This window comes from Brachyistius frenatus, unplaced genomic scaffold (genome assembly GCF_029030835.1).
Source record: "Brachyistius frenatus isolate BFR_SWC_R1_liver_20210118 unplaced genomic scaffold, ASM2903083v1 Contig_10, whole genome shotgun sequence".
Classification (NCBI taxonomy): Eukaryota; Metazoa; Chordata; class Actinopteri; family Embiotocidae; genus Brachyistius; species Brachyistius frenatus.
Window position 1 is genome coordinate 3,760,001 of NW_027210609.1, and position 16,553 is coordinate 3,776,553.

The window sequence follows — 16,553 nt, forward strand, 5'->3', positions numbered from 1 at the left end:
AAAACCAACCCAGACAGGATAATGAGAGGAGATATTATACACCTGTTTTCACAAGCTAATCACCCCTCATGACAAGTAGGCTAAACAAGATCTTCATGTAGGCTATAAACCAGCAGAGTTAAGTTATGTCTTATAACACTGCTTCAACCATTCAAAAACTGGAACAGCTGGTCAATGACATTTTGCACAAAATGGCATGAACAGCTTCTATAAATAATATAAAATGTGTATCTTGTGCATTTTTGAGCAAAGGTCTTTAGGCACTAAAAACAAAATGGGGATACGTTAAACAAATGATAGATTTGAATTTATCAGTTAACTTTATATAAAGTGTAGTAATAGAAAACACCTAAATCCAACCAATATTTAGTGTGACGTTGTGAGCCGCAGTCTGCGCAGCTAGGCTAGATGTGATCACCTTAGGTATCCTACAAGTGCACACCTTTTTCAAGGTACTTTGAAGCTATGTTGTTCCAAGAGTCTGGGAGAACTCACTTTCTCTCCTAAATCGCTATTTTCTCCTTATGCAATCTCCACCTGACAACATGATACAAGATGAAGATTATAAATTTAGCCTTATTTGCCACCCTGATAAATAAAAAGTAGCCGAACTGAAAAATATAATACTGATTTCTGTATTTACTTGAATAATTGCCAATCGCTTTGGACAATTGAGACCCTTTTTTTTTTTTCCGGCGGAGTAGAGCATCTTCTTAATCAAAGATCTTTGGCCCATTGATTACGTAGTTTGCTCGTACCTTCAGCGCCATCATGTGACGACTCTGTCACAATTCAACCATGATATTTGTGTGAATAAATACAAAATAATGTCGATGGTTGTGCAAAATGGTTACTGAAGAAAAAAATAAATAAAGTGAGCCAGCAAATACTGTATTTGGTGGGAAAATGTCGCCTATTAAACACTATTCGACCGAAATGAACCGTTAAATCTTATTGGATAAAAGCAACGCATGCGCAACGGCGTTCCCTGTTTTAGGGCCGTTTGTTTTGTGCTCTTGGTAGGCCGTCAAACCCCACCCCCCCCTATTGCTATAGCAAACACAGCACCGCCCGTCCGCCTGTGCCTGCGGAAAGTCAAATCAAACGAGTGACCACATCAAGGCTGCACAGCGCCACCGGCTGAGAGACTTGCTGGCTCATCCATCGCTAGCTTTTATCACAATCCGGCCCGGGCTCGTCGATACTTTACACGTTTTTGAGGACTGTCGGTAGACTCTGTCGTGATTTTTGTTTGGTCTCGTGTTTTGCTTGCCGCTGACAATGGCTGATCCCAAATACGCAAACCTGCCGGGAATCGTAAGTGGCTAACAGCTAGCGGGCAGACAGCTCGGCTGCTATGTGGCGGTGCTAAGTCAGCTAGCATCGCTGCCGTGGTCTCCGTTGTCTTGCGTGTTGTTTAATTATTTGTTTACGACTCTCGCTGATGATTTTTTTTTTTTTTTAATCTTAGCTGATAACTTGTTCAGCTAATGCGGCGTGTTGTTGTAATAGCCGTTAGCTCAATTCGTGTTGTTGAATGGGCCGGGGCGTTGGCCGGGCTAGCGTCGGTAAACAGGCTAACTAATCTTCTTTTTATTTTTTTTACCTGATTGTTTTACCAGGCATTCAACGAGCCGGACGTGTACGAGACCGGTGACCTCCCAGAAGACGACCAGGCTCAGTTCGAGTCGGTAAGTGTCACTGTTGGATAACTCCGCCGCATGTAAAGCTAACCAGCTAACAAACAAACAAAAAAAATGTTTACACCGAATTTTAACGCTCAGAGAAGTGACGTCATCATGTTTATCAGCGTGAAATAGACCCGCCTCGCTATGAAAACACGTGGATTACTTTTTCCTTTCACCTCGGTTCATTACGAAGCACGGCTCTTGTCTCCAAGCGCTTCAGTTTTAAATATATTTTGTTGTCCCCTCACAAGGTTTTTACCGGGTTTCTGGAGGTATTTCGGTAATGTGGCAGTTATTTGACTTAAACCTGAACATTTTCACAAATGCACTGTCTCCCATAAATACAAAACAAAGCTGAAAGTGGAGAGAAATAAGGGACACATAGACCAAAATATCTTTGTCGTATCCAAAGACTGTGAATAGTGCTTTGGACAAGACTTGAGGAGAACAAACTATACTGTGTATTTTCATGTCATCGTGATGGTCTTGTGACTTTTAGAAATGTGTCTCCTCTCAGCTGTTGCAAGAGTTCAGTGTTTTTAACAGTGCTTAGCTGGTAAAGTGCTTTGTAAGCAGGTGATGCTGATCTGACTTTGCTTTTGAAACATGTCTGGGCTCTTGACCGACCCGCTGAGTGAATCCTAATTGGCATTTTCCCTCCCGTGTTTCCACATTCATCCTTCCCATTCCCATGTTTTGACTCTTCCCCAAACCCTCCTGGGACCATAGTTTGTACAAGTAAGACTGGCTCCATTTTTCTCTGTGAGCTTCATGCATGTTTTTTTAATTTTTTATAATCTCATCCACTTTTTCTACCTGTATTGATTGGGATGAAATGAGAAATGGATCAATGGCGTGACACTTTTTGTGCTCTAATTCATCATCTTTTGATTGTTTTGAAGTGCTGAGAATTGATTCCTTCCCTCCTATTTTGAGTTGCTCATTTAAACTTTTCAAGGGCATCATAATGTTGATGGGTCTTTAGCAGCACTGATTCACTATTTCACTCGGGCATGCTTTGACAAAGCAGTCAAGGCTCAAGTGCGCATCTGTGTGAGTGAGGCACTGACAGGAGAAAGAAAAGTGTTTGTCTGTTTGTTCTGGAGATTTCCCTTAACCTGTTGTCGTCATGTTCTAACAATTGCTTCTTGGCTAACCACGCTATTCTTACTAATGGGACTTTTAAAAGCCTCTTTACACTGTGTGATAACTTCTTTCAGGTTCATTGCATGTCACTAATCATGGTGGTTACAATATCAAAACAAATCTTAGTCACAATCTGCAATGGACTATAAATGATCAACTTTGAGATGGTTTGATGAATACCTGGTGAATCATTGTGTTATGTTGTAAAAAATGTACATGCCGCCAGACAAAAATTCAGGTCTGGCCGTGGCACTGGTACACATGTACCACAAGATATCTTTTGTTGCCTGTTTCTACTTCCTTTTTTGTTTTGCCTCCCCCCTTTTTTTTTTTTTTAGTATGCCTCTTACTTTATTTGTTGCGCTGGCCCGTTTATTCGACATCATTTAATGTAGGGATGCCACAGATTGGTGTCTACACTAATACTGACTTAATGGGTGAGTGATGGGACTGATTGACAACGGGATGATAGTTTTCATCTTTGTCAGTGTCATAAGATTCTGCTGTTACATTTATTCAGTCACAGCGAGCTGCGGACGAAGCTTTGTAGTCACTCGCCTTTTGGAACAAACTCCTCCACAGTGGAGCCACTTTAAGCCATGCTATTTTTTTGCTTTGCAAAAGTGAAATTTTGACATTATCACAATATGAATATTTGTATCTTATTGAAAATTATGCCAGTATTATCGTTAATGATACAATATGGTATCTAGCAGTGCAAAGTCCACCATCTTGGAATGATGATCAAATATATTGTATATATGTTTATCTGGAAAAGTCCAAAATCACACAATGTACAGGGGCTTGAACTTGGATATATGTCATCAACTGCTTCAGTTCAGTTTAGCATTTAGGATGAACTGCATGTTACTAAAAATAAACTCACTCCAACTGAATGATCTTCTGATCAAAAACTGTTTCTGTGACAGAATGCAGTTTAGGGTTTTCTGACTTCTTTTAGACACCCTTAAACCACCCGTTACCCTTCACTCTAACTCACAGATTGGTTTCTTTTTTTTTTTTTTTATAAACTACAGTATGGTATGAAAAGAGAAAGTAACACGGTGGTGTTAACGGAGCATCTTACCACCCTGAATAGGGGGAAGAAAGAAAGAACTGGAGACATCAGAAGCTGTCCAAAGTGACCAAAGTGTCTCAAGGGTTTTAACTCTCAGAACACTGCTGTCTTTCTTATCTCTCCCCGACCCTGGCCAACTGTTCCTGTTGTGTGCATGGCATGTGATAACCACATTAATCTGTGTTGTCTCTCTCTCTCTCTCTCTCTCCCCCCCTCCTCCCCCACCTACTTTTTTTTCTCTCCCTCTGCTCTTCTGTTATTTTCTCTAACTCTCTTTGGAAACCCAAGGAGCTGGTAAGAGCCTGACTAACTCTCCTCCTCTTCCTCCTCCTCCTCCTCTTCCTCCTCATGACATCTGTGTAACCGTCTCGTGTTTTGTGTGCGGTTTTTATCCAAATCTGTGTGTGTGCTCGCTCATGTCATCCATCTGTATGTGTCAGTGGTGTTTTAATCCTATCCATAACACATCAGAATTGATCACTAGAAAGTCCTGATCAAATGATCCATGTTATTCTGTGCTCCCTGGAATCACTAATCAAAGAGCTGTCATTTAGAAAAGTAAATTGTTTAGCTGTGATTTTGCCTTTTTTCACTCATGTAACACTTTCTTACCATAGTAGACATGTAGCACATTGAAAGCAAATTATTTGTATCACAGTTAAACCTTTTGAAAAATGGTCCTAAGATTCTACAATCAATCTTGGGTAAAACTATGGTTGTGACATATTTCATTTTGCATGTTGGTCTCCTGCCTGCAACTCTAAATTATGTTGAAATAATCTGGTTCTTCCAAAAATGACCGAAAATGATGGATGTGAAGATTTTTCTTATTCATTTATACAAAGGCTTTTGATTTCTGAGCGTAAGACATAATACACTTAATCCAGTCTCTTTGTAAATTATATTTTGGGGCAGTGATCAAGCATATGTTTTCCTGTCAAGTGTTCCCTGGGCCTCGAGACTTCTGATTCGCTGGTTCAGTTAGCTGAGGCTCACTTTGAAGTCTTTGTACATGCACTGTATGATTGTTGTTTATCTGACTTTTTTTTTTTTCCTGGTGTTTGAATGACAGGAGGAGCTTTGCAGTGACAGCGTGGAGAGGATTGTGGTTAACCCCAATGCAGCCTATGACAAGTTCAAAGACAAGCATGTCACCACCAAGGGACTCGGTCAGTTTATAGTGGATGATAAACCGCTTTTTATAACTTTTTAACTAAAACGATACTATGTTGGGTGGTATTCTGTGTGTTTTTCTGGCCTCAGAACCAACAAGGAATTAATCCCAGTAAGTACTGTTGAACTAAACACTTATGATGCTTATTTTTCTGTGCCATTGAGCTCCATTGTTTTCCACATCACGTTGCTCACTGTGGTGCAAATCTGCGAATGGTAAAAAAAAAAAAAAAAGAAGCCTATCAGATGCACCTTTTCCTCCTGTCTGAGTAAAGTTGTCTAGAAACTACAACATTTATTTGATTTTATTATATATTTTTTAACCCACTTTTAATGTCTTCAGTAGGAACGAACAAACTTGTGGCTTTCAGTTTGGGGGAGTCTGAAAATATTGAGAGACTGACTAACTCGTTAACGTGATATTTATAGACGGTCACAAAAATATTCTGTACAATATTGACAGCCATAACTTTTAACCTGCATCTTAGGGTACATATCATACAGGTATTTTTTTTTTGAAAATAGGTATCAACAGTCAGTTCATTGGAGCACTGAATATGAATTAAATTATTGCAAAGATTGGAAAAGGTCATCAAAATTAAACACATCACACAATGCTGCCTTTTATCATGTTCTCACAATGCAATTTTTGCTGCCTTCCCTTCATCAGTTTGGTATCTGACCTTGTTTTTGTAGTTCTTTTTTTTTTTTTAATGGTTTTTACAAAAAATGTTTACTGTTTTCTAGTGAATTTTTTTTTTAAAGAGAAATGGAAGTGACCATAAATCCAGAGCATTAAAAAAAAAAAAAAAAAAAAAAAATCCGACTTGAAATATTCAATTCCCTTTTGTTATTGCTGTAACAACCTAGATTGGTATTCATGCCAACATCAGTCAGCTTTTATCGTCCGATTCTCACTTTCTCTTACAAAGCATTTGTCTCTTTTTCACAGACTTCTCAGACAGAATCAGTAAGAGCAGAAGGGTGGGCTACGAGTCGGGAGATTTTGAAATTGTGAGTACATTCTGTTCAGCAGAAATCCATCACTTTACTTTTTATTCTTTCAGAAGGTGATCCACTTTGATCCAACATTATTATTTTTATTTCACTCACTACAGTATGTAGTGTTTTCTGATAAATCTGAGATGGTGGTGTTGTGTGATCGTTTGTCCCAGGGCTGCTCTTCCTGTACTAGACCCACTTTGTTGTTGTGTAATATTCATACCATTTCTCTGCTCTCTCATCTTTTCTTTGTTTAGCTGGGAGAAGGCTGCGGAGTGAAGGAGACGCCCCAGCAGAAGTATCAGCGCCTGGTGAACGAGATCCAGGAGCTCACTCAGGAGGTGGACGCCATCCAGGTGGACTGCCAGCATTGCGCGCGCGCACGCACGCACGCACACACACACGCACACACACACACACACACACACACACACACACACACACACACACACACACACACACACACTTCCTCTTTTACCAAAAGAGTCTGCAAGGGATGGCATTCTCCTGTTGGGCAGCCTTTATCTTGATGCCTGCACATAAATTCAATAGCCCCCTCCCCCCATGGGACCCTCCTCCACTTCACTCAAAGACCATGTAATCATGTATTTATTAAGAGGAGTTCAACCTTTTGGTTGGAACAGTTTCACTGGTGAAATATTTATGCTCGGTTCACACAGTTGCACCAGAGACCTGAGAATGCGATCCAAAGTGCAGCGCGGTGCGTGCACTGAAGCTTTAAGTTCACACTGGAAAAAAAAAGTTTTGATTAAAATTAATGGGATTTCTTTTCAGACTAACAAAGACCCTTGAACGAGGACACTAATTAAACTTTGCATGTCATTAACTTGGCTGCGCACACACACTGCAGGGTCTACTACGCTACACAACCAAAACCGAATTCAAACTCGAGATGTGATCTGCTGGTTGTTTGTGACAGAATACTTCTGTTTGAGCTCATGCAGGTCAGGCTGGCAGAATATATGCAGCCTGGCTGCGGGTGGTTCAAACGGGTTCTCTGCTACAGTCTGTAAATTTTATGTTATAAAATAACTCCTTGGAGCAATTTACATTCTCCAAGTAATATGTGGTCATCCATCAGGGGAAATGGACCAAATGAAAGAGTCAAATTTTGCATGCTGGGGCGAGAACATTGACTTTGACAGGGAACAGATTAATTGTGGAATAATGGATTAGTGCAATCATATTATGCCAGAATATCATTTCACACCAAAAATCTGACTGCAAAATTGGATCTGATGACAGTAGAATATTAGGTCATGAAATGAACTCTGCTATTGTGAATGTTTAAGGAATATTCTGCTTTGTTTCTACTTGGGTCTTACTCTCATAATTGTGGATGTTTATATCATGAATTATAATCACTTTGTCATAATTTTGTAATATCTTCAGGAAATGTGGCTCCAGAAAAAAACGCCATCAAAGAAAGCACCCAAAAACTGTAGATAGGAACTTGAATTTGATTTACATCGTTTCAGATTATTTTGTTGTCCAAACAAAACTGAACAAAGAAGTTAGGCCCCTGGTTTAATTCCTGTATTTTGATTGGTTACTTGGCCACTTGTAGATCTCCATGCAGTTAGTAGCTGATCCAGAAATAATATTCCCTAAATGCTACTGTTCACATATCTAGTGCAGGAATGTATGCACATATTATGTTTTCCACATTGTTGTCTGGCATTCGACACATGTTGTCTGAGAACAACAGAGCTGGCTGGTCCTGACAGACTTTTAATCCTGCTGTTTGAAACGATGCTGTGCAGACAGCAGTTACTTAAATACTTTTGTGTCGCTCTGCTTCCAGACCGCTACAAAGGAAAGTAACGCAGAGGAGCGCCTCACCCCGGTGGTACTCGCCCAGCAGGCAGCCAAGCTCAAAGAGCAGCTGGTTTCTGCCCACCTCGACTCACTGCTGGGACCACAGGCACACATTAACCTGGCTGACCCAGATGGAGCTTTGGCAAGGTGAGTCTGGGGAGGGGGGGGGAGAAGAGATTATGAAGCAAGTAAGAGGACAAACATCTGGAATCTGGGAGTTTACACCAGAGGTTTTCAAAACGTTTTGGGGCGAAGGCGCATCAAGGGTCAAACCAGAACATCAAGGCACAACGAATTCAAGTTGCTTATTGGTTAAGACGAATACCTCGCGCGTTATGATTAGGCTGTAATGTCGTTAGTGAGATTTGACCCATATTTCAATACAGAAGATTGTTATATAGTTATAATCAAAGAGGCAAGCGTTTCATAAATATATCACAAATGCATTGAAGTGCATTCTTTTGTCGGTCGGGGTAGCTGTGAAAGAAATCTGTCTGTTCTGTCAATGCAGAATGTAAAAGTAGGCGACGGTGACACCTATCCTAGCAAACATGAACTGTCCCATGAGCCTTTGCACTCACAACATGGAACCAACAGTAATTTGAGCAACCACATTCTCCGATCGCCGCAGTCATCGTCCTCCCCAGACCTGAATTTTTTTTTCTAAATCAAACTGAGAACAATATTAAAGGCCATTCACATTAGAAAATAGTTTTGATTGTTGTAAATGCAGTAAGTGACGACCTACAAAAAAAAGGGACGTCATTAGTGTATTTAAGATACTGTTTGATGAGCCCATATAAATTTGCATTGAATTCCTCTGCACACTTCACTATACCTCTCGGCACAGAAGCGTTGCTTTCCACAACAACCTATTAGCTGCTCCCAAAGTGATGGCCGAGTGGGCAGCAGAGAAATGGAAAGAAAAAGGATAGTTTGAAAAAAAACTTGAGTCAGCAAGAGACTTTCAGAGAGAAAATCAATGGAATTCATCTCACTGAGTTTGGGACTATAACCCAGATATATGGCGACAGAGTAGGAAGTGAAAGGCAGTACAGCTGGTGTCAAATGCCCACATAAATGTTGCCTATCTCAATGTGGCAGCACCTGGAAAGCACCACAACTGACTGACAGATGTCTGTGAAAGGGCAATAAAAACTGGAGGTGAGAGAAGACCGTGCGAGCTTGGAAACCTGTCAGACCTCAGCTGAGCAGGAGAGAAAAAGAAGCTGTGACATAAATGAGAGAAAGGGAAGAAAGTGAGGAAAATTGTGAGGAAAAGAAAAAGAGTGAAGCCTAAGCTTGCAGTTTACAAAAGAGCCTGAAAAGATCGGAAGCAAGGAAGAGGAGGGGGATCACACAGACATAGCAGCACATGGGGCTTCTAACAACATTGAATATGTAATCCTTTTGTGTCTTGCTTTCCTTCCTTCCCGCAGGCGTCTGCTCACCCAGCTGGAAGTGGCCAAGGGCGGCCGTGGCGGCGCCGCGGAAGACGGCAAGCCGACGGCATCGACCAAGGGCCCAGATGGAGTGGTCCTCTACGAGCTACACAGCAGACCAGAGCAGGAAAAATTCAATGAGTCTGCCAAGGTAAAGTGGAGAAGGGAGGAGGAGACGGCAGGGTCAAGTGTCTGGGACGAACGAACGCACAAAATGATCAAGTGTTTAATCCGAACGAGCTCCTCCGCGTGCTTTGTTTTCATTCTCGTGAGAGGATTGTCAGAATATTTGATGGCAACAAACAGGAAAATAGAGGAAGGTGTGTGCGTGGGCGTTTGTGCGTGTGTGTGTGTGTGTGTGTGTGGGCATTTGTGTGTGCGTGGGCATTTGTGTGCGTCTGGTGGGATGCTGTTGTCACTGCCAGCCATGTGTTGCCTTGTTTCTGTCCCTGTAGATGGCGGAATTGGAGAAGCGTCTAGCTGAGCTGGAGATAGCTGTTGGCTCAGGATCAGACAAGCAGGTACACGCCGAGTCACGCACACACATCTACACACAAACATCCTCTCTAATGCTTTTCTCTCACATTCAGACTCACACCAGCAGAATTTCCATGCCTCTGTTGATTTGCAACCATCCGCAAAGTGAAATTGAAATAAAAATCTCCCACTTGGTTTATGTAAATTACGGGGGTGGCTTCATTTTTGTATTCATTGTCTTGACTTTGTAGGGACCTCTGAGTGCCGGCGTTCAAGGAGCCAGTCTGATGGTGAGAAGTCGACCACTGTGTTTGTAGTACGCTCTGTGTGGAGTTTGTCTGTGCATTCGTAACTCTGTGATGTGCAGCCAGAGAACTGGGTCATGCTTCAAAGATGACACCAGTTCCTCCGAGTTTGTTTGTTTGTTTGTTGTTGTTGTGGTGGCGGTGCCAGTAGTCGGAGAAAGAACACCAAGTCCTGAATGCAAGTGTCGTGTATAACTTTGTGCGTTTCTTTGTATCAGGACACCATCGAGCTCCTGCAGGCGAGGGTCAGCGCTCTGGACTCTGCCACTCTGGATCAAGTGGAGGCAAGACTGCAGGTGACTAGTCCCTACACAGCACGTGATTGTGAGGGGGAGGAAACTGTTTCACATGAACACAACAGTCAGTTGCATTTTTGATTACGTTCTGATTTGAAAGCCTTTCGTGTGCAACTCTCCACCAGACAGTTCTATACTGAACTGCCTTGTTTTTCTTGTTTTAATCTGTCTTTAAATGTAGTCTTCATTTTTTTTTTTTTTTTTTTTTAAATGGGTTTCTATGCCCGTAAATCATTTTGAATTGCCTGGTGTATGAATGGTGCTATATGCCTTGCTCATTATAGAGATTGTTCGGGACGAGCCGACCAAGCGGGCTGACGGCTAACTTTGCATCACGTCTATCTAACAAAAGTTTGAAAAAAAAAAAAAAAAACAAGACTCACAACTTTTTTTTTTTTTTTACAAATTCTCCTTCCCCTTTCCTTTCATGTGTATATATATGTGTATTTACTTTGGCTGGCTCACTAAATAGAATCAAAAGGTAAATCCAAATGTAAATTCAGATTTTTAAATGTGAGCTTTTAATAAGGTAGTGACAGTAAATCACAGCGGTAGCAGGTGAGGCATTTGACCGCTCTGAACTGCAACAACCCACAACCCTGAAATGTTGAAAGAGAGCTCGGAGTTGGTGAAATACTGATAATTCTCTTCTTTTTAAGAAAATATTTTTGGAACATTTTTTTCTGCCCGGCAGACAGATAACACTGGAAGAGAGATAAGGGAATGAGGTGCAGCAAAGGTCTGGCCAGCTGCGAGTCAAACTGTGGACTTCGCGGTTACGTTGTATTTGCTCGATGGCCTTTACACACCAGGGGCGTGACCAATAAATGACATGAAAATGAAATCGATTCACGCTGGCGTCGATGCAAAATTGCAACAGTTGTTCAAAAGAACTATATTTGACTACATTGGCTTATTTCATCAGAAAAAATGGAAGGATTTAACATCATCCAGTGAAGATGATCTCATGCTGCTCCTCCTCGCTCGGCAAAAGGAGCAGATTTTGGTACATTAGACAAACCTGATCGTTGCCTGCTTACAAGCAACTACGTTCCATGTTCTGTGTAAAACGTATGTCGATATGCAAATTAACCGTGTGGGAAGAAAAAAAAATGCACCGATTGTGTGAAGACCTTTTGAACGTTAGGCTACTATGGCATCGCGCTTATATATTTCTTAGCCTCTGAAATATGCAATTTTTCCATACGGTTGGCTTCTCTGAGGTGTAGAAACAGTCCCTTTTTTTTTTCTTTTTTTTCTTGCCTTTTAAATGGTACCTCACGCATAATTAGAATAAATGACTTTCTAATGCTTGTGTTCTCTCCCTTCCAGAGTGTCCTCGGGAAGATGAATGAGATTGCTAAACACAAGACAGCGATTGAGGACGCTGAAACACAAAACAAGGTTAGTAATTCCTGCACATCCATCAGTGCAAAAATAAATGCAGTAATGATCTCGGATACATTTTATATTCTGTAAATGGAAACTCGCAACTTGCGCGCTCACACGGTCCAACTGTGATTCATCTGTTTTCAAAGCACTTTGAATGGAAGACTCTCCCAGCAGACATCTGAGAGCTGACATGTTTTTTTTGTGGGTTTTTTTTTTCAGTTTCCATTCATTTTGTCACTTCACAGAATAAATTGTCTTGCGTGTTCACTCTACCTGAAAAAGTGTTTTATTTGAACACTTCCATGAATCAGTCTGGCAGGCACAATGAAGAGGAGTACTTGCAGTATGTTCAATCTGAATTAAGCGCTGACTTTGCAAATAACTGGTACATTTTTTAACCGTTTTAAAACCCGTGTCTTTTTTTTTTTCTTTTTTCTTTTTATCAGTTTTTACACACATTTAATAGGCATCGCAGGCCATTTTAATTCTATCATTGTTGCGATTGGTCCTTTTTTTTTTTTTTTTACAAACCGTTTTAGTAATGTTTTAGTTCAAATACGATCCGACCGTCGTTACTTTAAAACGAAGAAGGAAACCGCACAAGCGTGATTTAATATGACATTGTATAAAACAATTTACCTGAACGCAGCATAACTGATGTCACGAGCCATAAAATACCACCGGGGCCGTCACCATGATTCGAAGGCGGTCCTCTCCAGTCTGTCCGGTTTGTAGACCGAGTGAAAGCAATAAAGTTTGAACCTCGGGCTTTGTGAGCGGCACATCTACCATCCACTATCGCAGCAGTGTGGAGTAAAGTCCGACCACAGACGTCAACGTCACCCCACAGCTCAAAATATCAACCGAACAATAGCTACAGCGACACTACTGTATATTGGCTGTAGCGAGTTGTGCGAATTTACATCATTTAGAGTACAATAAACCTCTGCGTAAAATCAGCATGCTCATTTCGCTGCAGGGCTTTTTCCGGATATTAGACATCTCCGTTTTTGCCTGACAGGTGTCGCAGCTGTATGACGTGGTGCAGAAGTGGGATGCCGTGTCCACCTCTATACCTCAGGTGGTGCAGAGGCTCGTCGCTGTCAAGGAGCTGCATGAACAAGGTAACCGGTTGACTTACAAGAAGGCGGTCTGAGACGTACTCTTGTCTGTTCACGTACGCGTGAACCATGAAATGATGACTTTGTGGAGGAGTTCACTTTTTTTTTAAACATTTCAAATGGTTGTCCTCAGTTACTGTGTTGGGTTTATATTACAAATATTGTACTAATTATTGCTGTAGGGGCAAATTTCACCCCAGTAAAGATGATAACAATGAAAACTTGGATAATTTATGTTCTATTCTTTTACGTGAGGGCGGAAGAACCTTGAAATGACACCCATGAGAGTTCAAGGAGAGAATGTATGTAGGTTAGTGGGGGGTGGGGGTGTGGCATTAAAGATTCAAACTATGTAGTCTGTTGCCACGGAACATAACGGGGTATGAACCCGGATCAGGTTTCATCAGGCAGCATCTGTGCCGGGTGGCGATGCTCGGTGCGAAAGATTTCACCAATGAAAACGTCTGCCAGTGAGACAAAAGATGAAAACTACGCAAACATTGGATCCAAATGGATAATAGAATTAGCGTCAACCGTGCTGTTCTATTATAGCAGAGGGCAAAAAAAAAAAAAAAAAAAAAAAAATGGTAACAGAATTGGACTAAATCTTGCAATACTGTTAAACACCCCTTTGGGGAGAAGGAGATGCATAATATTACATATTACATTATCATCTTTTTATTATTTAGCACATGAAAGCGGAGCCTTGGCATTAATAGATTGTATTGGTAATTCACTTCTGAGAGCTGAAAGAGGTCATTTATCATCGAACCTCTGTTTGTACCGATCTGTCACAGTCTGCAGAACAAGTGTTCTGCGCTCAATAAGCTTTAGCTGCACTTTTTTTTTTCTTTTTTTATTCCTCCTGTTCCTTCTTTCCCAATAAAAGAAAATACTTTATTTCATCTTTCAAGCACTCATCACTTTTCAGATTAGATTTCCAGTTAGACCATGTGCCCTCCTACTGTAGCTGAGAACAAAGACATCGCCGTTTTAAACTCTTTTTATATATATATATATATATATATATATATAATTTTGTTCCCTTTTTCTCTCCAATCCCGCCTTTTATCACTTCAACCCTCCGTCTCACAGCCATGCAGTTTGGCCAGCTGCTGACCCACCTGGACACGACTCAGCAGATGATCAATAACTCCCTGAAGGACAACAACACCCTGCTAACACAGGTAAGAAGTTCACAGCCCTCTTCAACAACTGCTGCATCATGAATTATTTGCAACGCTGCTCGGCGTGCGGAACTGATTTGATGTTGCCACGAGGTGGGCAGTAAAAAAAATACTTGAAGGTCGACACGAACAGATTTTAAAGTATAGACACAATTTTGATCATTTTACAGGAACTAATCGTTCTGTTGTCAAATGACGGGATTTTCAAACTGTTATTAGTACAATAGTAATACTAATATCATATTAAATTATGATGTACACTAATATTATTAGTATTTCACAGTAGGAGTGAAGATGTTGGCTTCGTTGGGGAAGAAAACTTGGAAGTACTCAACCATTTGGCGATGAAGTTTTTGTATGTGGAATGAATAAGTGTAGAAAGTGTCCTCAAATACACTTGAGAGTGCAGCAATGGCAGCTTTTAATCACTAAAAGCAGCAATTGAACAAAGTGCAGCTCCCTATTAAGAGGACAGACACTCTGTAAAGTCTCTTCTGGTCTCGGCCAATCGAACAGCCTGAGCTTTCACAGTTCAAGGTTTCGTATTTGATGTTTGCTGAAAGTTTGAATCTCCTGAAGTTAGAAAAATCCTGGTCTTTATTTTGATTCAGACTTGTATTTTATTCTGAGAAGTGGAGTGGGGAGAAGGTTATTAAATCTGACACCGACGTGCTTCAGTTATTTCTGGCAGTTTTTGTAGTAGCCTTCAGGAACGTTGCCCTTTTAATGATGGCCGTCAATAACTTTTTCAGCATTTATTGGCGTGTTTCATCTTACATATGCACAACAGATTAACGTTGTACAGATACCGATTTATATTTTTGGATCATGTATATAAAAGGTAAATGTCTTGTTCTCATATTTGAGAGGCTTGAACCACTGAAGGTTTGTTAAAAGATACTTCACCAGTTATTTTATTCAAAAATCGTTGCTTGTTTTCTGTCCATCAGTTAGTGGATCACTTATTTTCATGTATTTGTAACAAGCTTCTTTCTATGCTTTTCTACTATGCTTGTTGTCTTTTACTGCTTCCTCTAATGCTGCTACCATTTCTCTCCACATCCCATCAGTCTCTCCTGTTCACAACTTTCCCTCCAACCCTCACCCCCTCTGTCTTCCTCCTCACCTAACTTTCTTCTTTTTTCTTTTTTTGTTGTCTTCTCGGCAGGTCCAGCAGACGATGAAGGAGAATCTGGTTGCTATAGAGGAGAACTTTGAGGCACTAGATCAGAGGATGAAGAAGGTTTCTAAATAAACGGGTGGCAGAGTTTGGACCGGTTCAGGAGTGTAGAACATGGACAATAAGGAGTTGGCTTGAGAGCACAGATGAAGGTGGGGGGGATGATTGGGGGGGTTAACGCTGTCCTTTCTGGCCATCGCCTCTCTTGCTCTCTACTTCCGCCTCTGCCTTTTTTTTTCACTGAGTGGAATGTTGGATGAAAGTTGAAAAAGACGGAATAACAAACAAGGAGACCAAATGTTCTTGTCCTCCCTCCTTTTCTCTTCCTTTCTCTTGCATCAAACTGATATCAAATGAAAACACTTTTGTCCATTCTATAAAGGCCACTGATTGCAGTCCCCCCCCCCCTGTTAAGCTTATTGAGTTTTAGACTGGAATTGTTTTTATAATTATTAGTATTAAACTTAAGGAATTCTTCCATGCCTTTTGGAGCTTTACACTATTACAGGACTTGTACTGTAAACTTTGGTCAAATTAAATGGATCACAGTAATGTTGGGTTGCTCGATGACACATTTAAAGATGTTGTCGACTGTAAAAATCTGGATCTGTCGTCTTGTATTGTTGTAGCCGGAGCACGTTTGTGTCGGGGCCATGTCACGGAAGGAAAGCTTGTAAATATGCCTGTGTACCTTATTGTTTTCTTCACGCTCAGTCGCTTGTGATTATATTATTATGACTGAGACCAGACGCCACAGACAGACTTTTAATCTGCTTTGTCATTGCCTATAAGTCCACTGTATTGTTCATCTGTGGTCATGGAAACTGGTCAATAAAACAAAGTGCGAAAAGTTTGGCTCCTTTCATTTTATGGTCTAAGGATGTACTTTTAATATATTTTGATCATTATTTACCTAGATGCCTTCATTTTGGCATATCGGGTATGGGTTGAAATTTACGTTTTATGACATCGGAAACTGTTATTGTGCAACCAGCTCCCAGTCTGGGTTTGGGAGGCAGACGCCCTTTACTTTTAAGACGAGTCGTAAAACTTTCTTTTTTGATAAAGCTCATTAGGGTTGTCTCGTGACCCTGAACCGTCCCTTAGTTGTGCTGCTACAGGCTTAAGCTGCTCGGGGACTTCCCATGATGCACTGAGCTCCTCTCCTTTACTCTCTTTTTCACTCTGTGAATTTATACAACCCAGTTAAATGTCTTGAACTTGGTG

General features: G+C 40.9%; 1 protein-coding gene across 2 annotated transcripts; it reads left to right on the forward strand.

Moving 5' to 3' along the window:
* Positions 1-1,110: 1,110 nt before the first annotated feature.
* dctn2 (dynactin 2 (p50)) lies at positions 1,111-16,176 on the forward strand. Of its 2 annotated transcripts, none has more exons than XM_069690947.1 (14): positions 1,111-1,317; positions 1,623-1,697; positions 4,985-5,081; positions 6,038-6,099; positions 6,345-6,443; positions 7,913-8,073; positions 9,366-9,519; positions 9,824-9,889; positions 10,097-10,135; positions 10,369-10,446; positions 11,779-11,850; positions 12,860-12,962; positions 14,055-14,146; positions 15,315-16,176. In XM_069690947.1, the coding sequence occupies exons 1-14, from the start codon at positions 1,282-1,284 to the stop codon at positions 15,399-15,401; spliced, it is 1,221 nt and encodes a 406-aa protein (XP_069547048.1). In that variant the 5' UTR covers positions 1,111-1,281; the 3' UTR covers positions 15,402-16,176. The 2 variants fall into 2 exon arrangements, with proteins under 2 accessions (XP_069547048.1, XP_069547049.1); XM_069690948.1 differs by having other exon boundaries at positions 1,623-1,691.
* Positions 16,177-16,553: the final 377 nt, after the last annotated feature.